The following is a 21155-nucleotide window of genomic DNA, read 5'->3' as shown; positions in this document are numbered from 1 at the left end:
ACTGGGTCTCTGTGTGTTGTAGCTAAACTAAAGGCTGTGTCTCTGTGTGCTGTAGCTAAACTAAAGACTGTGTCTCTGTGTGTTTTAGCTAAACTAAAGGCTGTGTATCTGTGTTGTAGCTAAACTAAAGACTGTGTCTCTGTGTGTTTTAGCTAAACTAAAGGCTGTGTATCTGTGTTGTAGCTAAATTAAAAGCAGTCAGTCTGTTTTTTGTAGCTAAACTAAAGACTGTGTCTCTTTGTGTTGTAGCTAAACTAAAGACTGTGTCTCTGTGTGTTGTAGCTAAAGGCTGTGTCTCTGTGTGTTGTAGCTAAACTAAAGACTGTGTCTCTGTGTTTGTGTTGTAGCTAAACTAAAAGCAGTCTGTCTGTGTGTTGTAGCTAAACTAAAGGCTGTGTCTCTGTGTTGTAGCTAAACTAAAGGCTGTGTCTCTGTGTGCTGTAGCTAAACTAAAGACTGTGTCTCTGTGTGCTGTAGCTAAACTAAAGACTGGGTCTCTGTGTTGTAGCTAAACTATAGACTGGGTCTCTGTGTGTTGTAGCTAAACTAAAGGCTGTGTCTCTGTGTGCTGTAGCTAAACTAAAGACTGTGTCTCTGTGTGTTTTAGCTAAACTAAAGGCTGTGTATCTGTGTTGTAGCTAAACTAAAGACTGTGTCTCTGTGTGTTTTAGCTAAACTAAAGGCTGTGTATCTGTGTTGTAGCTAAATTAAAAGCAGTCTGTCTGTTTTTTGTAGCTAAACTAAAGGCTGTCTCTTTCTGTGTTGTAGCTAAACTATAGACTGTGTCTCTTTGTGTGTGTTGTAGCTAAACTAAAGTATGTATGTGTACTGTAGCTAAACTAAAGGCTGTGTCTCTGTGTGTTGTATCTAATCTAAAGGCGGTGTCTCTCTGTGTATTGTAGCTAAACTAAAGGCTGTATCTCTGTGTATTGTATCTAAACTAAAGGCTTTGCTTTTGTGTGTTGTAGCTAAACTAAAAGCAGTCCGTCTGTTTTTTGTAGCTAAACTAAAGGCTGTGTCTCTCTGTGTTGTAGCTAAACTAAAGACTGTGTCTCTGTGTGTTGTAGCTAAACTAAAGACTGTGTCTCTGTGTGTTGTTGAAAAACTAAAGGCTGTGTCTCTGTGTGTTGTAGCTAAACTAAAGACTGTGTCTCTCTGTGTTGTAGCTAAACTAAAGGCTGTCTCTCTCTGTGTTGTAGCTAAACTAAAGGCTGTCTCTCTCTGTGTTGTAGCTAAACTAAAGGCTGTGTCTCTGTGTGCTGTAGCTAAACTAAAGACTGTGTCTCTGTGTGTTGTAGTCAAACTAAAGGCTGTGTCTCTGTGTGTTGTAGCTAAACTAAAGGCTATGTCTCTGTGTGTTGTAGCTAAACTAAAGACTGTGTCTCTGTGTGTTGTAGCTAAACTAAAGGCTATGTCTCTGTGTGTTGTAGCTAAACTAAAGACTGTGTCTCTGTGTGTTGTAGCTAAACTAAAGACTGTGTCTCTGTGTGTTGTAGTCAAACTAAAGGCTGTGTCTCTGTGTGTTGTAGCTAAACTAAAGGCTGTGTCTCTGTGTGTTGTAGCTAAACTAAAGGCTGTGTCTCTGTGTGTTGTAGCTAAACTAAAGACTGTATCTCTGTGTGTTGTAGCTAAACTAAAGACTGTGTCTCTGTGTTGTAGCTAAACTAAAGGCTGTGTCTCTGTGTGTTGTAGCTAAACTAAAGACTGTGTCTCTGTGTGTTGTAGCTAAACTAAAGACTGTGTCTCTGTGTGTTGTAGTCAAACTAAAGGCTGTGTCTCTGTGTGTTGTAGCTAAACTAAAGGCTGTGTCTCTGTGTGTTTTAGCTGAACTAAAGACTGTGTCTCTGTGTTGTAGCTAAACTAAAGGCTGTGTTTCTGTGTGCTGTAGCTAAACTAAAGGCTGTGTCTCTGTGTGTTGTAGCTAAACTAAAGAATGTCTCTCTGTGTGCTGTAGCTAAACTAAAGACTGTCTCTGTGTGTTGTAGCTAAACTAAAGAATGTCTCTCTGTGTGCTGTAGCTAAACTAAAGACTGTGTCTCTGTGTGTTGTAGCTAAACTAAAGGCTGTGTCTCTGTGTGTTGTAGCTAAACTAAAGAATGTCTCTCTGTGTGTTGTAGCTAAACTAAAGACTGTCTCTCTGTGTGTTGTAGCTAAACTAAAGACTGTCTCTGTGTGTTGTAGCTAAACTAAAGAATGTCTCTCTGTGTGCTGTAGCTAAACTAAAGACTGTGTCTCTGTGTGTTGTAGCTAAACTAAAGGCTGTGTCTCTGTGTGCTGTAGCTAAACTAAAGACTGTGTCTCTGTGTGTTGTAGCTAAACTAAAGACTGTGTCTCTCTGTGTGTTGTAGCTAAACTAAAGGCTGTGTCTCTGTGTGTTTTAGCTAAATTAAAGGCTGTGTCTCTGTGTGTTGTAGCTAAACTAAAGACTGTGTCTCTGTGTGTTGTAGCTAAACTAAAGGCTGTGTCTCTGTGTGTTGTAGCTAAACTAAAGACTATGTCTCTGTGTGTTGTAGCTAAACTAAAGACTGTGTCTCTGTGTGTTGTAGCTAAACTAAAGACTGTGTCTCTGTGTGTTGTAGCTAAACTAAAGACTGTGTCTCTGTGTGTTGTAGCTAAACTAAAGACTATGTCTCTGTGTTGTAGCTAAACTAAAGACTATGTCTCTGTGTTGTAGCTAAACTAAAGACTGTGTCTCTGTGTGTTGTAGCTAAACTAAAGACTATGTCTCTGTGTTGTAGCTAAACTAAAGACTGTGTCTCTGTGTGTTGTAGCTAAACTAAAGACTATGTCTCTGTGTTGTAGCTAAACTAAAGACTATGTCTCTGTGTTGTAGCTAAACTAAAGGCTGTGTCTCTGTGTGTTGTAGCTAAACTAAAGGCTGTGTCTCTGTGTGTTTTAGCTGAACTAAAGGCTGTGTCTCTGTGTGTTGTAGCTAAACTAAAGGCTGTGTCTCTGTGTGTTGTAGTCAAACTAAAGATGTGTTGTTTCTCCGTGTTGTAGCTCCTGGCTACAGTGCTGTCTCAGTCTGCCAAAGCCAAAGAGCACCTGCTGGAGCAGTCCAAGTCTGTAGAGCTGTCTACAGGTAGGTCTAGAAATCTACAGGTACACATCACTCCAGTGAGAGAGAGAGAGAGAGAGAGAGAGAGAGAGAGAGAGAGAGAGAGAGAGAGAGAGAGAGAGAGAGAGAGAGAGAGAGAGAGAGAGAGAGAGAGAGAGAGAGAGAGAGAGAGAGAGAGAGAGAGAGAGAGAGAGAGAGAGAGAGAGAGAGAGAGAGAGAGAGAGAGCAGAGAGAGAGAGAGAGAGAGAGAGAGAGAGAGAGAGAGAGAGAGAGAGACAGGGGATGAGAGAGAGAGAGAGAGAGAGAGAGAGAGAGAGAGAGAGAGAGAGAGAGAGAGAGAGAGAGAGAGAGAGAGAGAGAGAGAGAGAGAGAGAGAGAGAGAGAGAGAGAGAGAGAGAGAGAGAGAGCATCATCTGTTCCTTTTAAAACTGCATCGAAGCGATCACGCACACAACACAGTGGGATCTGGATCTTGGCAGCTCTATCAGCCAGATGGCCAGTAGACGTGGGAGGAAGTAGATGAGGCCTGTGATTGGCTGACGAGGCCAGTTACTGAGGAGGAGGCGAAACCTGATTGGTTATTCACAGGGTGGATGAGGGGGATTGGTTGTATAGGAAGAAATGGTGGAACAGGATTGGTTGGGTCAAATAAGGAAAATACGACAGTGTGTTTTCCCCTCCAGGCACCGCCTCTGCCTCTAGACAGTCGAGCCAATCAGGATGCCCGCTCCATGAAGCTCCACCCTATGACGCCACGGCAACCTGGAAGGGGGAGGGGCAAGACGAGGGGAAGGTAAGACAGACAGAAAGACACAACCCCCCCCGATTCAGAGTCATCACTCACACACATCCTGCCTCCCTGTTACTGTTTCTCCTCTTCAAAACGCAACTTAGTCCCTCTCCTCTTCATCACAATCTCTCACACACCACTCTCCACCAACGACACACACCCAGAACCAGAACCGTGGACACACACACCCAGAAACCGCGGACACACACACACACTCGCTAACACGAACACACACACACACACACACACTCGCTAACACGGACACACACACCCAGTATGTCCAAACACTTACTCTCTCAGCTGGCCTCGTCCTTACTGCAAGCGTTTGGCTGCACCCATGAAACGGTGAGTGTGTGTGTGTGTGTGTGTGTGTGTGTGTGTGTGGTCCGGTCTGAGAGTGTGTGTTATCTGTCTCTTTTCTCTTCCTCCTCTGTCCGTTCTGTCACTCCTCTGAGAGAGAGAGATTCTGTTCTGTTCTGTCACTCCTCTGAGAGAGAGAGATTATGTTCTGTTCTGTCCATCTTCCTCCTCTGTCTGTTCTGTCATTCCTCTGAGAGAGAGAGAGATTCTGTTCTGTTCTGTCCATCTTCCTCCTCTGTCCGTTCTGTCACTCCTCTGAGAGAGAGAGAGATTCTGTTCTGTTCTGTCTATCTTCCTCCTCTGTCCGTTCTGTCACTCCTCTGAGAGAGAGAGAGAGATTCTGTTCTGTTCTGTCTATCTTCCTCCTCTGTCCGTTCTGTCACTCCTCTGAGAGAGAGAGATTCTGTTCTGTTCTGTCTATCTTCCTCCTCTGTCCGTTCTGTCACTCCTCTGAGAGAGAGAGAGAGATTCTGTTCTGTTCTGTCTATCTTCCTCCTCTGTCCGTTCTGTCACTCCTCTGAGAGAGAGAGAGAGATTCTGTTCTGTTCTGTCTATCTTCCTCCTCTGTCCGTTCTGTCACTCCTCTGAGAGAGAGAGAGATTCTGTTCTGTTCTGTCTCTTTCTCTCCTTTCAGTCTCTCCTCCATCCCTGTTCTCATCCTTTCAGTCTCTCCTCCATCCCTGTTTTCCTTGTTTGCCTTCAAGGGACCTTGTTTTGTCTCTAAACATTTCTGATATATGTTTCTAGCTCCAACAGTGCAGTATACCTAACAATACAAAACAATAAACACAAATCCCCCAAAATAAAGAAATTAACGAGCAATGTCAGAGTCAGGAATATAAATATCTATATATATATACAGTGGGGAGAACAAGTATTTGATACACTGCCGATTTTGTAGGTTTTCCTATTTACAAAGCATGTAGAGGTCTGTAATTTTTATCATAGGTACACTTCAACTCCAGAAAATCACATTGTATGATTTTTAAGTAATTAATTTGCATTTTATTGCATGACATAAGTATTTGATCACCTACCAACCAGTAAGAATTCCGGCTCTCACAGACCTGTTAATTTTTCTTTAAGAAGCCCTCCTGTTCTCCTCTCATTACCTGTATTAACTGCACCTGTTTGAACTCGTTACCTGTATAAAAGACACCTGTCCACACACTCAATCAAACAGACTCCAACCTCTCCACAATGGCCAAGACCAGAGAGCTGTGTAAGGACATCAGGGATAAAATTGTAGACATGCACAAGGCTGGGATGGGCTACAGGACAATAGGCAAGCAGCTTGGTGAGAAGGCAACAACTGTTGGCGCAATTATTAGAAAATGGAAGAAGTTCAAGATGACGGTCAATCACCCTCGGTCTGGGGCTCCATGCAAGATCTCACCTCGTGGGGCATCAATGATCATGAGGAAGGTGAGGGATCAGCCCAGAACTACACGGCAGGACCTGGTCAATGACCTGAAGAGAGCTGGGACCACAGTCTCAAAGAAAACCATTAGTAACACACTACGCCGTCATGGATTAAAATCCTGCAGCGCACGCAAGGTCCCCCTGCTCAAGCCAGCGCATGTCCGGGCCCGTCTGAAGTTTGCCAATGACCATCTGGATGATCCAGAGGAGGAATGGGAGAAGGTCATGTGGTCTGATGAGACAAAAATAGAGCTTTTTGGTCTAAACTCCACTCGCCGTGTTTGGAGGAAGAAGAAGGATGAGTACAACCCCAAGAAAACCATCCCAACCGTGAAGCATGGAGGTGGAAACATCATTTTTGGGGGATGCTTTTCTGCAAAGGGGACAGGACGACTGCACCGTATTGAGGGGAGGATGGATGGGGCCATGTATCGCGAGATCTTGGCCAACAACCTCCTTCCCTCAGTAAGAGCATTGAAGATGGGTCGTGGCTGGGTCTTCCCGCATGACAATGACCCAAAACACACAGCCAGGGCAACTAAGGAGTGGCTCCGTAAGAAGCATCTCAAGGTCCTGGAGTGGCCTAGCCAGTCTCCAGACCTTAACCCAATAGAAAATCTTTGGAGGGAGCTGAAAGTCCGTATTGCCCAGCGACAGCCCAGAAACCTGAAGGATCTGGAGAAGGTCTGTATGGAGGAGTGGGCCAAAATCCCTGCTGCAGTGTGTGCAAACCTGGTCAAGACCTACAGGAAACGTATGATCTCTGTAATTGCAAAAAAAGGTTTCTGTACCAAATATTAAGTTCTGCTTTTCTGATGTATCAAATACTTACAGTGGGGGAAAAAAGTATTTAGTCAGCCACCAATTGTGCAGGTTCTCCCACTTAAAAAGATGAGAGAGGCCTGTAATTTTCATCATAGGTACACGTCAACTATGACAGACAAAATGAGGAAAAAAAATCCAGAAAATCACATTGTAGGATTTTTTATGAATTTATTTGCAAATTATGGTGGAAAATAAGTATTTGGTCAATAACAAAAGTTTCTCAATACTTTGTTATATACCCTTTGTTGGCAATGACACAGGTCAAACGTTTTCTGTAAGTCTTCACAAGGTTTTCACACACTGTTGCTGGTATTTTGGCCCATTCCTCCATGCAGATCTCCTCTAGAGCAGTGATGTTTTGGGGCTGTCGCTGGGCAACACGGACTTTCAACTCCCTCCAAAGATTTTCTATGGGGTTGAGATCTGGAGACTGGCTAGGCCACTCCAGGACCTTGAAATGCTTCTTACAAAGCCACTCCTTCGTTGCCGGGCGGTGTGTTTGGGATCATTGTCATGCTGAAAGACCCAGCCACATTTCATCTTCAAAGCCCTTGCTGATGGAAGGAGGTTTTCACTCAAAATCTCACGATACATGGCCCCATTCATTCTTTCCTTAACACGGATCAGTCGTCCTGGTCCCTTTGCAGAAAAACAGCCCCAAAGCATGATGTTTCCACCCCCATGCTTCACAGTAGGTATGGTGTTATTTGGATGCAACTCAGCATTCTTTGTCCTCCAAACACGACGAGTTGAGTTTTTACCAAAAAGTTCTATTTTGGTTTCATCTGACCACATTACATTCTCCCAATCCTCTTCTGGATCATCCAAATGCACTCTAGCAAACTTCAGACGGGCCTGGACATGTACTGGCTTAAGCAGGGGGACACGTCTGGCACTGCAGGATTTGAGTCCCTGGCGGCGTAGTGTGTTACTGATGGTAGGCTTTGTTACTTTGGTCCCAGCTCTCTGCAGGTCATTCACTAGGTCCCCCCGTGTGGTTCTGGGATTTTTGCTCACCGTTCTTGTGATCATTTTGACCCCACAGGGTGAGATCTTGCGTGGAGCCCCAGATCGAGGGAGATTATCAGTGGTCTTGTATGTCTTCCATTTCCTAATAATTGCTCCCACAGTTGATTTCTTCAAACCAAGCTGCTTATCTATTGCAGATTCAGTCTTCCCAGCCTGGTGCAGGTCTACAAATTTGTTTCTGGTGTTCTTTGACAGCTCTTTGGTCTTCGCCATAGTGGAGTTTGGAGTGTGACTGTTTGAGGTTGTGGACAGGTGTCTTTTATACTGATAACAAGTTTAAACAGGTGCCATTAATACAGGTAACGAGTGGAGGACAGAGGAGCCTCTTAAAGAAGAAGTTACAGGTCTGTGAGAGCCAGAAATCTTGCTTGTTTGTAGGTGACCAAATACTTATTTTCCACCATAATTTGCAAATAAATTCATAAAAAATCCTACAATGTGATTTTCTGGATTTTTTTTCCTCAATTTGTCTGTTATAGTTGACGTGTACCTATGATGAAAATTACAGGCCTCTCTCATCTTTTTAAGTGGGAGAACTTGCACAATTGGTGGCTGACTAAATACTTTTTTCCCCCACTGTATGTCATGCAATAAAATGCAAATTAATTACTTAAAAATCATACAATGTGATTTTCTGGATTTTTGTTTTAGATTCCGTCTCTCACAGTTGAAGTGTACCTATGATAAAAATTACAGACCTCTACATGCTTTGTATGTAGGAAAACCTGCAAAATCTGTGAATCAAATACTTGTTCTCCTCACTGTATACAGTACCAGTCAAAAGATTGGACACACCTACTCATTCAAGGGGTTTTCTTTATTTTTACTATTTTCTGCATTGTAGAATAATAGTGAAGACATCAAAACTATGAAATAACACATATGGAATCATGTAGTAACCAAAAAAGTGTTATAGAAATCAAAATATATTTTATATTTGAGATTCTTCAAAGTTTTTATTTTATTTATTTTTTATTTATTTCACCTTTATTTAACCAGGTAAGCCAGTTGAGAACAGGTTCTCATTTACAACTGCGACCTGGCCAAGATAAAGCAAAGTAATGCAATAAAAACAACACAGAGCCACCCTTTGCCTTGATGACAGCTTTGCACACTATTGGCATTCTCTCAACCAGCTTCATGAGGTAGTCACCTGGAATGCATTTCAATTAACAGGTGTGCCTTGTTAAAAGTAAATTTTTGGAATTTCTTTCCTTCTTAATGCGTTTGAGCCAATCAGTTGTGTTGTGACAAGGTAGGGGTGGTAAACAAAAGATAGCCCTATTTGGTAAAAGACCACGTCCATATTATGGCAAGAACAGCTCAAATAAGCAAAGAGAAACGACAGTCCATCATTACTTTAAGACATGAAGGTCAGTCAATAAGGAACATTTCAAGAACTTTGAACGTTTCTTCAAGTGTAGTCGAAAAAAAACATCAAGCGCTATGATGAAACTGGCTCTCATGAGGACCGCCACAGGAATGGAAGACCCAGAGTTACCTCTGCTGCAGAGGATAAGTTCATTAGAGTTACCAGCCACAAAAATTGCAGCCCAAATAATTGCTTCACAGAGTTCAAGTAATAATAATAATATGCCATTTAGCAGACGCTTTTATCCAAAGCGACTTACAGTCATGCGTGCATAATTTGTTTTGTGTATGGGTGGTCCCGGGGATCGAACCCACTACCCTGGCGTTACAAGCGCCATGCTCTACCAATTGAGCTACAGAGGACCACCGACACATCTCAACATCAACTGTTCAGAGGAGACTGCGTGAATCAGGCCTTCATGGTCAAATTGCTGCAAAGAAACCACTACTAAAGGACACCAATATGAAGAAGATACTTGCTTGGGCCAAGAAACACGAGCAATGGACATTAGACCGGTGGAAATGTGTCCTTTGGTCTGGAGTCCAAATTTGAGATTTTTGGTTCCAACCGCCGTGTCTTTTGTGAGATGCGGTGTGGGTGAACGGATGATCTCTGCATGTGTATTTCCCACCGTAAAGCATGGAGGAGGAGGTGTTATGGTGTGGGGGTGCTTTGCTGGTGACACTGTTTGTGATTTATTAGAATTCAAGGCACACTTAACCAGCATGGCTACCACAGCATTCTGCAGCGATCCGCCATCCCATCTGGTTTGGACTTAGTGGGACTATCATTTGTTTTTCAACAGGACAATGACCCAACACACCTCCAGGCTGTGTAAGGGCTATTTTACCAAGAAGGAGAGAGATGGAGTGCTGCATCAGATGACCTGGCATCCAATCCCCCGACCTCAACCCAATTGAGATGGTTTGGGATGAGTCGGACCGCAGAGTGAAGGAAAAGCAGCCAACAAGTGCTCAGCATATGTGGGAACTCTTTAAAGACTGTTGGAAAAGCATTCCAGGTGAACCTGGTTGAGAGAATTCCAAGAGCGTGCAAAGCTGTCATCAAGGCAAAGGGTGACTATTTGAAGAATCTCAAATATAAAATATATTTTGATTTGTTTAACACTTTTTTGGTTACTACATGATTCCATATGTATTATTTCATAGTATTGATGTCTTCACTATTATTCTACAATGTAGAAAATAGTAAAAATAAAGAAAAACCCTGGAATGAGTAGGTGTGTTCAAACTTTTGACTGGTACTGTATATATATATATACACTACCGTTCAAACATTTGGGTTCACTTAGAAATGTCCTTGTTTTTGAAAGAAAAGCGATTTTTCTGTCCATTAAAAGAACATAAAATTCATCAGAAATACAGTGTAGACATTGTTAATGTTGTAAATGGCTATTGTAGCTGGAAATGGCTGATTTTTAATGGAATATCTACATAGGCGTACAGAGGCCCATTATCAGCAACCATCAGTCCTGTGTTCCAATGGCACGTTGTGTTTGCTAATCCAAGTTTATCATTTTAAAAGGCTAATTGATAATTAGAAAACCCTTTTGCAATTATGTTAGCACAGCTGAAAACTGTTGTGCTGATTAAAGAAGCAATAAAACTGGCCTTCTTGAGACTAGTTGAGTATCTGGAGCATCAGCAATTGTGGGTTTGATTATAGGCTCAAAATGGCCAGAAACAAATAACTTTCTTCTGAAACTCGTCAGTCTATTCTTGTTCTGAGTAATGAAGGCTATTCCATGCGGGAAATTGCCAAGAAACTGAAGATCTCGTACAACGCTGTGTACTACTCCCTTCACAGAACAGCGCAAACTGGCTCTAACCAGAATAGAAAGAGGAGTGGGAGGCCCCGGTGCACAACTGAGCAAGAGGACAAATACATTAGAGTGTCTAGTTTGAGAAACAGACGCCTCACAGGTCCTCAACTGGCAGCTTCATTAAATAGTACCCGCAAAACACCAGTCTCAATGTCAACAGTGAAGAGGCGACTCCGGGATGCTGACCTTCTAGACAGAGTTGCAAAGAAAAAGCCAGATCTCAGACTGGCCAATAAAAATAAAAGATTAAGATGGGCAAAAGAACACAGACATTGGACAGAGGAAGATTGGAAAAAAGTGTTATGGACAGACGAATCGAAGTTTGAGGTGTTCGGATCACAAAGAAGAACATTTGTGAGACACAGACCAAACGAAAAGATGCTGGAGGAGTGCTTGATGCCATCTGTCAAGCATGGTGGAGGCAATGTGATGGTCTGGGGGTGCTTTGGTGGTGGTAAAGTGGGAGATTTGTACAGGGTAAAAGGGATCTTGAAGAAGGAAGGCTATCACTCCATTTTGCAATGCCATGCCATACCCTGTGGGCGGCGCTTGATTGGAGCCAATTTCCTCCTACAACAGCACAATGACCCAAAGCACAGTTCCAAACTATGCAAGAACTATTTAGGGAAGAAGCAGTCAGCTGGTATTCTGTCTATAATGGAGTGGCCAGCACAGTCACCGGATCTCAACCCTATTGAGCTGTTGTGGGAGCAGCTTGACCGTATGGTACGTAAAAAGTGCCCATCAAGCCAATCCAACTTGTGGGAGGTGCTTCAGGAAGCATGGGGTGAAATCTCTTCAGATTACCTCAACGAATTGACAACTAGAATGCCAAAGGTCTGCAAAGGCTGTATATGGAGGATTCTTTGACGAAAGCAAAGTTTGAAGGACACAATTATTATTTCAATTACAAATCATTATTTCTAACCTTGTCAACGACTACATTTCCTATTCATTTTGCTATATTTCCTATTCAAACTCATTTCATGTATGTTTTCATGGAAAACAAGGACATTTCGAAGTGACCCCAAATATATATATATATACACACTATATACACACTCTACAGATTTCTGTAGAGCCATCTGATGGACATGTTTCTCCCAGCAGGGTGTGTAGGTTCTCACGGCTATCTGTTAGTTCCAGATCCAACTCAGCGCTCTGCCTCCCTCCTCCTCCCCCTCCGTGTGATCCATGGTCCAGTTGGTGTACTGGGCAGAGTGTGTGGGAAGACGGGGGGGGGGGAAGGAGAGGGAGAAAAAGGTTGTGCAGTGGGTTTGAGTTAGTGCTGGTGGACTGGGCATGGCTGAGTTCTCTCCTGGCCTCTCTGCTGCCCCTCAGTGGACAGAACATGCTACTGCAGCTGCTTGTGCTAGAGGAAGTCTCCCAGAGAGAGCCTGTCTTCTCCCTCTCTTCCTCCTCTAGTAGCTCCTAGCCGTTAGCCTTTAGCCACCTACCTGGTCCTCCTCTCCCTCTTGTTGTTCCTAGCTAGCTTTTAGCCTTCAGCTGTTAGCGGTGTTTAGCCCAGAGCCCATAGCTTTTAGCCACCTGTCTTCTCCTCTTCTGTCTCCTCTACCAGTGGTTAGCCTTTAGCCATTAGCGGTTAGCCGTTAGCGGTTAGCCATTAGCCGTTAGCCCAGAGCCAGCCGTAGTGACAGCATGCCACCTGTCTTCTCTCCTAGCGGTTAGCGGTTAGCCCAGAGACAGCCGTAGTGACAGAACTCCACCTGTCTTCTCTCCTAGCGGTTAGCGGTTAGCCCAGAGCCAGCCATAGTGACAGCATGCCACCTGTCTTCTCTCCTAGCGGTTAGCGGTTAGCCCAGAGCCAGCCATAGTGACAGCATGCCACCTGTCTTCTCTCCTAGCGGTTAGCCGTTAGCCCAGAGCCAGCCTTAGTGACAGCATGCCACCTGTCTTCTCTCCTAGCGGTTAGCGGTTAGCCCAGAGCCAGCCGTAGTGACAGAACTCCACCTGTCTTCTCTCCTAGCGGTTAGCGGTTAGCCCAGAGCCAGCCGTAGTGACAGAACTCCACCTGTCTTCTCTCCTAGAGCTCTGAGGCTGTTGTCCAATGGCTGAGTGACTTTCAGCTGCAGGCCTACGCTCCAAACTTCATCAGCGCCGGGTATGACATATCCACCATTAGCAGAATGACCCCAGAGGTAAGGAACCCTGACCTCTGACCCCCTTATCCTTTGACCTTTAAAGTTAAAAGTCACGCCCTAACCACACCCCGTCAACCTCACCGCTCACTCACTGATCTTAAAGCAGTTCCCTTGGTAACCCCTCCACTAAACAAACCCACCAGTAACTCTGAAGACAGTGGAGATGCATAAACCCCCCCCCACCCCCCCGACACCAGTTTCCCCCCTAGGACAGTCACTCCAGTCACTGAGCACACTGAGCATGCCCAGGGCCTCGTCTGTGATTTGCCAGGACAGGGCTGCCTGCAGCCTTTAGCGCAGATGGACTCAAAGCTCCTCCTATGACACAGTCCTGTGTGTTCTGTGTATTGTGCATAAATGTGTGTGTGTGTGTGTGTGTGTGTGTGTGTGTGTGTATGTGTGTGCGTGTGCGTGTTCTTGCGTGCGTCTCCCTCTGTGCGTGTACCTCAGACTAGTGATGCAATTACACCCCCAGATGAGAACCAATCAATCAATGTTTTAATCTACTAATGTAGAATATTACTAAATAATGAGGCCATCTGTCACGAGTTACAAAGCCAGAACCCAGAAGCAGACCAGGACAAGGTAAGTTGAAACGAAGGCGAGTGTTTATTTACAAATTCAAGAGTGATGCTGAATAATCCAGGGAACAGAGCGGGCGGCGTTGATTAGTTGTTGGGGGTGCAGTGGTTGATCCAATCATGGCTCGGCAGCCGCCGACCACCAGGCAGAGGTTGGATGAAGGTTCCGGACGAGTGACTGCAGATGGAACAAAACGGAGGTAAGTAAACAACAAACCAACAAGGTGCAAAACAACAAAACTAACGCTAGAAGCTCTAAGACTGATACTCTGGTAAACCTACTGTTCATGGCTAACGATCCGGCAGGGAATGGATGTTAGGCCAGAGCCTAAGAAGGGTGATGATCAGGACCAGGTGTGCAGATTGCTGATGGGATGCAGGTGCGGAAATCAAGAGAGCTCCCCGGAGCGTTCCAGAACCCTCGGGAAACTGGAGATCACGAGCAGAAAAACTAGTCCACAGACAGGACCCGACTCAGACTGCCGGGATCGTTACAGTACCCCCCTCCGACGAACGCCACCGGGCGGACTCCCGGAGCGCCAGGATGGAGGCGGTAGAAGTCACGGATGAGGTCAGCATCTAGGATCTGTCGCCGCGGAATCCAACTCCTCTCTTCAGGACCATACCCCTCCCAGTCCACGAGATACTGGAAACCCCGGCCCCGCCGTCTGGAATCCATGATGCGTCGCACCGTGTAGGCAGGACCACCTCCGATCATCCGAGGAGGAGGAGGAGGAGGCGGAGGAGGCAACAGAGGACTGAGGAAAACAGGCTTGAGGCAGGAGACATGAAAGGTGGGATGGACTCTGAGCGTCCTCGGGAGTTTGAGTCGAACTGCCACCGGATTGATCACCTTCTCCACCACAAACGGACCAATGAACTTCGGTAACAACTTCCTAGACTCAGTCCGTAAAGGAAGATCCCGTGTGGCCAACCAGACCCTATCTCCGATGGTATAGGTGGGAGCGGGGATCCGGCGACGATTCGCCTGGAGCTGATACCGGTCCGAAACTCTAAGGAGTGCCTTTCTGGCCCGATGCCAGGTCCGGTGGCAACGACGAATATGGGCCTGAACAGAAGGCACTGAGAGCTCCTTCTCCTGAGAAGGGAACAAGGGAGGTTGGTAGCCATACAGGCACTGGAAGGGAGACATCCCAGTGGCAGATGTAGGGAGAGTATTGTGGGCATACTCAACCCAAGGCAACTGAGAGACCCAGGAGGTGGGGTTGGAAGAGGCCAGGCAGCGTAGCGTGGATTCCATCTTCTGGTTGGCTCTCTCCGCCTGACCATTAGATTGGGGGTGAAAACCAGATGTGAGACTGACTGTAGCTCCAATGGCCAAACAGAAGGACTTCCAGACAGCAGAGGTAAACTGAGGGCCACGGTCGGAAACGATATCACTGGGCAAACCGTGGACCCTGAAAACCTCCCTAACCAGGATCTCGGACGTCTCCGAGGCAGAGGGAAGCTTGGCAATTGGCACAAAGTGGGCGAACTTGCTGAATCTGTCCACGATAGTCAGAACGACCGTGTTCCCCTCAGAAGCGGGCAACCCAGTGACAAAGTCCAGGGCCAGATGCGACCATGGTCGCCGGGGAATAGGAAGGGGGTGAAGTAGTCCAGAGCTGGGCCGATTGGTACTCTTATTCTGCGCACACACTGGACAGGCAGCAACATAACCCCGAGTATCCTCGGCCATGGCAGGCCACCAAAAACGTCTGCGAAGAAACGCCATCGTCCGAGCCACGCCAGGGTGACAAGCCATCTTGCTGGCGTGGGACCATTTGAGGACCGCAGGACGAACCGACTCAGGCACAAACAACCGACCGGGTGGACCGTTACCGGGACCGGGCTGCGTCCGAAGGGCCGCCATCACCTCCTCCTCAATCTTCCACCTAACAGCTCCCACGACGCAGTTCCGGGGAGAATGGTCTCGGTCTTGGACCCACTCTCCTCCGTCTTGGAGAACATCCGAGACAAGGCGTCCGCCTTGCCGTTCTTAGATCCAGGTCGGAACGTCAGGGAAAAATTGAATCGTCCGAAAAACAACGACCACCTGGCCTGACGGGGAGTTGAGACGTCTAGCCGATTGCACGTAAGCAAGATTCTTGTGGTCAGTCCAGACAATAAACGGTTGCTCCGCCCCCTCCAACCAGTGGCGCCACTCCTCCAAGGCAAGTTTCACCGCGAGAAGCTCCCGGTTACCCACATCGTAATTCCTCTCCGCAGGCGAAAGGCGACGAGAGTAGTAGGCGCAGGGATGGAGTTTACTGTCCGTGGAGCATCGCTGCGACAGGATGGCGCCAACTCCCACATCAGACGCGTCCACTTCAACGACGAACTGACGGGCCGTGTCCGGTTGAGAGAGAATCGGTGCGTTGGTGAATCGCCTCTTCAAATCCAGAAACGCTCGATCCGCCTCCGGATTCCACTTGAAGCTCCTGATACTGGAAGTCAAGGCAGTTAACGGAGCGGCCACACGGCTGTAATCCCGGATGAATCTGCGGTAGAAATTCGCAAACCCCAAAAATCTCTGGAGCTGCAATCTCGTACCGGGCTGGGCCCATTCCAGAACCGCTCTAACCTTCTCCTGGTCCATCCTAATCTCTCCCCTGGAGATGATGTACCCGAGAAAGGATGTCGTGTGGGCGTGAAACTCGCACTTCTCGGCCTTCACGAACAGGCGATTCTCCAACAATCGCTGCAGAACCTGCCGGACATGCTGGACGTGGTCGGAAGGTTCCTTCGAGAAGATCAGAATGTCATCCAGATAAACAAACACAAAGAGACCGATCATATCTCTCAGGACGTCGTTCACCATACTCTGGAATACCGCTGGAGCATTGGTCAGTCCAAACGGCATCACCTGATACTCGAAGTGACCCATCGGTGTATTGAAACCCGTCAACCACTCGTCTCCCTCTCTGATCCGGACCATGTGATACGCATTGCGTAGGTCTAGCTTGGTGAACACCGTAGCACCCTGTAAGGAGTCGAAGGCAGAACTCATCAAGGGCAGGGGATACTTGTTCTTGACCGTGATGTCATTCAACCCCCGATAATCAATACACGGTCGAAGAGAGCCATCCTTCTTACCCACAAAGAAGAATCCTGCCCCCCAGGGGTGATGACGAGGGACGAACGAGACCAGCAGCTAGGGACTCCTTGATGTAGGTCTCCAAAGCCTCACGTTCAGGGCGGGAGATACTGTATAACCTTCCCTTGGGGTAGACAGCTCCAGGGAACAGGTTGATGGCACAATCATATGGTCGGTGGGGAGGGAGTGACAGAGCCTTCTGCTTACTGAACACTTCCCCAAATCGTGATATGTCTCGGGAACCAGGGACAAATCTGGGGGTTTAGCCTCAATCACCTGACTGGGAACCGAATGGGGACAGGCAGTCTTGAGACAGTTAGCATGACAATCAAGGCTCCAACTCGTTACCTTGCCCGTCACCCAATCGAACGTGGGATTGTGTTCCTTCAGCCAGGGGTATCCAAGGACCAGAGGAACATGGGAAGACGGCAGAATGAAGAATGAAATCATCTCCGAATGATTCCCCGACAACAGCATCTTAACCGGTTCGGTCCTCATCGTGATACGTGCCAGACTACTGCCGTTCAGAGTGGTCGCTTCAATGGCTTCCGGCAATTGCTCCTTGGAAAGCCCCAGCTGTTCCACCAACTCGGCATCAAGAAAGCTTCCATCGGCACCTGAATCGATAAACGCGTTAATCGCTAAGCTCTGATTCCTGTTCACAAGGGTAGCCGGGAAACGGGGTCTGACAGAGGTATTGAGAGGTCGAAACTGGCTCGCTAAAAGTCCTCCCAACTTTAGCGAGCCGCGCAGTTTGACGACCGCCGGGAACAGGTGGCGAGGTAATGTCCCGAACCACCACAGTAGAGGCAACAGTTAGTCCTACGTCTGAGTTGGCGTTCCTCCTTGGTTAACCCGTGCCGCCCTACTTGCATTGGTTCCGAATCGGGAGACAGGACCTCTCCACTAATCCTGTGTGGTGGACGATGATCGACGTATTCTGGTCCAATCCCGACCCGACTGGAACCTGAGAAGCTGATCGATTGGACGGACCCCATTGCTTCTCCCTCCTTCGCTCTCGGACTCGATTATCCACCCGAATAGACAAGGCTACCAAGCTGTCCAGGTCACTAGGCTCCGGATAGGAGATCAACTCATCCTTGAGCTGCTCCGACAGACCCTGGTAAAAGGCCGCTTGCAGAGACTCCTCATTCCACCCACTCTCCACAGCCAACGTCTTGAACTCGATCACGAAGTCGGCCACGCTGCGAGTTCCTTGGTGAAGCGAAAACAGGCGCCTAGCTGCGTCCCTCCCTCGGACGGAATGGTCGAAAAGCTTCCTCATCTCGGCCGTGAACCCCTGGTATGAAGCCATGCAGGGGTCTTGTCGTTCCCAAACGGCTGAAGCCCACTCCAGCGCTCGACCACGCAGCAACTCAATCACAAAGGCTATCCTAGCCTTGTCTGTGGCATAAGAGTAGGGCTGTAGATCGAACACTAACCCACACTGCATAAGGAAAGAACGGCATCTTCCCAGCTCCCCCTCATATTTATCCGGCGTCGGAACCTTGGGCTCACGGAAGGACATCGCTCCAGACGCGGCAGGCGAGATGGGTGAAACCGGTAGTGGATCCTCCACCGGAAACTTGCGCTGGTTCTGGACCTCCGTCAGACCGGTAGAAAGGTTCCGAACTGCCAACGCGATCTCCTGTAGCTCCGTGCTATGATGGCCCAACATCTTCTCCTGATGGGTAATGGCATGGCGAACAGAGTCCAGGTCCGCTGGGTTCATTACTGGCCGGATCGTTCTGTCACGAGTTACAAAGCCAGAACCCAGAAGCAGACCAGGACAAGGTAAGTTGAAACGAAGGCGAGTGTTTATTTACAAATTCAAGAGTGATGCTGAATAATCCAGGGAACAGAGCGGGCGGCGTTGATTAGTTGTTGGGGGTGCAGTGGTTGATCCAATCATGGCTCGGCAGCCGCCGACCACCAGGCAGAGGTTGGATGAAGGTTCCGGACGAGTGACTGCAGATGGAACAAAACGGAGGTAAGTAAACAACAAACCAACAAGGTGCAAAACAACAAAACTAACGCTAGAAGCTCTAAGACTGATACTCTGGTAAACCTACTGTTCATGGCTAACGATCCGGCAGGGAATGGATGTTAGGCCAGAGCCTAAGAAGGGTGATGATCAGGACCAGGTGTGCAGATTGCTGATGGGATGCAGGTGCGGAAATCAAGAGAGCTCCCCGGAGCGTTCCAGAACCCTCGGGAAACTGGAGATCACGAGCAGAAAAACTAGTCCACAGACAGGACCCGACTCAGACTGCCGGGATCGTTACACCATCGGCCTCTAACTGCCGACTATCTGGCCCATTAGCTAAGTAGAAAAATAAATTACAGAAAATACATTTTTATCTTGGCTGCTTTTTTTTTAACAATCAATCATTGTAGCCTACGCCTTCTCATTTAGCCAACTTCATTCTGTAATTGTAAATTCCATTTTGCCGTTGATAAGAAATCTCCCACTTCACTTGCTGCTACACACGGAGTCTCTTAGACGGGTTAGCGTTGCTCTGACTGATCCGCAGTAACAAGCTGCAGGAGAGGAAGTGTGTAGGCTACCGGCACGTCTTTTCTACGGGCCACACTCAGGGAAAAACCCTGATGGTCTATTCATATGTCTAATGGCATGGGCTATCCTTGCATGTAGCAATGTTACATAGATCGTTTCCTTTCATTATTTAGACAAAGCCTTTTTTTTATATAAAAATAAATAAAAATGAATACTCTAAGCGAATAAGTAAGCGAATAGTAACGTCCGATCGGATATTGGAATATTCAAATGACCATGCCCATCCCTACTGATCAATGTTTCAGTAGGTCTACTCCCTCTGATCAATGTTTCAGTAGGTCTACTCCCTCTGATCAATGTTTCAGTAGGTCTACTACCTCTGATCAATGTTTCAGTAGACCTACTCCCTCTGATCAATGTTTCAGTAGACCTACTCCCTCTGATCAATGTCTCAGTAGACCTACTCCCTCTGATCAATGTTTCAGTAGACCTACTCCCTCTGATCAATGTTTCAGTAGACCTACTCCCTCTGATCAATGTTTCAGTAGACCTACTCCCTCTGATCAATGTTTCAGTAGACCTACTCCCTCTGATCAATGTTTCAGTAGACCTACTCCCTCTGATCAATGTTTCAGTAGACCTACTCCCTCTGATCAATGTCTCAGTAGACCTACTCCCTCTGATCAATGTTTCAGTAGACCTACTCCCTCTGATCAATGTTTCAGTAGACCTACTCCCTCTGATCAATGTTTCAGTAGACCTACTCTCTCTGATCAATGTTTCAGTAGGTCTACTCCCTCTGATCAATGTTTCAGTAGGTCTACTCCCTCTGATCAATGTTTCAGTAGACCTACTCCCTCTGATCAATGTTTCAGTAGACCTACTCCCTCTGATCAATGTTTCAGTAGACCTACTCCCTCTGATCAATGTTTCAGTAGGTCTACTCCCTCTGATCAATGTTTCAGTAGACCTACTCCCTCTGATCAATGTTTCAGTAGACCTACTCCCTCTGATCAATGTTTCAGTAGGTCTACTCCCTCTGATCAATGTTTCAGTAGGTCTACTCCCTCTGATCAATGTTTCAGTAGACCTACTCCCTCTGATCAATGTTTCAGTAGACCTACTCCCTCTGATCAATGTTTCAGTAGACCTACTCCCTCTGATCAATGTTTCAGTAGGCCTACTCCCTCTGATCAATGTTTCAGTAGACCTACTCCCTCTGATCAATGTTTCAGTAGACCTACTCCCTCTGATCAATGTTTCAGTAGGTCTACTCCCTCTGATCAATGTTTCTACTACCTGGTACCCCTGGACATTGACTCAGTACTGGTACTCCTTTTATATAGCCTCGTTATTGTTATTTTATTGTGTTAATTTGTCATGTTTTAATCTTATGCCCAATATTACTGGAGCTAAATCAAATCAAATCACGTGCCAAATACAACAGGTGTTCCTGCCGATAAACGTCCTTCGTTAACGCCAAATACAACAGGTGTAGACTTTACCGTGAAATGCTGACTTACAAGCCCTTTCCCAACAATGCAGAGTTAAAATAAAAATGGGGCAAATAACTTTGACATGATTTTGTCTAGAGTTACACGTTCTTCAGTGATGTAAAGGCTACAGCGTTGACTGGAGCTGTGTTCTGCGCTTAAAAGGGTCCGTGCGGAAAACACGTGCGCTTTAAAGTTTCCGTGCGGAAAACACGTGCGCTTTAAAGTTTCCGTGCGGAAAACACGTGCGCTTTAAAGTTTCCGTGCGGAAAACACGTGCGCTTTAAAGTTTCCGTGCGGTGAAGAAATGGAGAAGCAATTAATGGCGTCAAAACAATTCCTGCCGACAAACGTCCCTCGTTAACGCGTTATTAAGACGTTAACTTTGACAGCCCTAATTACTACAGATGTAGGATCTTAATTTGAGCCAGTTTTTCTACAGCAGGAAAATAATCCTGCAGCAACAGAAAATGTGAATTATTATGTGGATTATAATTAATGGATCTTTTTTTGTAGGGGTTGATACATTTTTTTTATACAGTGTATCGTCAAATCTAGTCTGACATTTTTACGTGGAAATTACAAACGTTAGAAACCTTTATAAA

General features: G+C 46.5%; 1 protein-coding gene across 1 annotated transcript in view; it reads left to right on the top strand.

Annotated features, from left to right (window-relative positions):
* Positions 1-21155, top strand: part of caskin1 (CASK interacting protein 1) — a 121363-nt gene that overhangs the window by 73915 nt on the left and 26293 nt on the right. The window contains exons 13-15 of the mRNA XM_045215921.1: positions 3001-3082; positions 3742-3851; positions 12748-12858. Coding sequence (XP_045071856.1) covers positions 3001-3082; positions 3742-3851; positions 12748-12858 — 303 coding nt within the window. The remainder of the gene's footprint in view (positions 1-3000; positions 3083-3741; positions 3852-12747; positions 12859-21155) is intronic.

This window comes from Coregonus clupeaformis, unplaced genomic scaffold (assembly GCF_020615455.1).
Source record: "Coregonus clupeaformis isolate EN_2021a unplaced genomic scaffold, ASM2061545v1 scaf0556, whole genome shotgun sequence".
NCBI classification, from domain to species: domain Eukaryota; kingdom Metazoa; phylum Chordata; class Actinopteri; order Salmoniformes; family Salmonidae; genus Coregonus; species Coregonus clupeaformis.
Note: the sequence above shows the minus strand (reverse complement) of the source record. Positions and strands in the feature narration are given on the sequence as shown.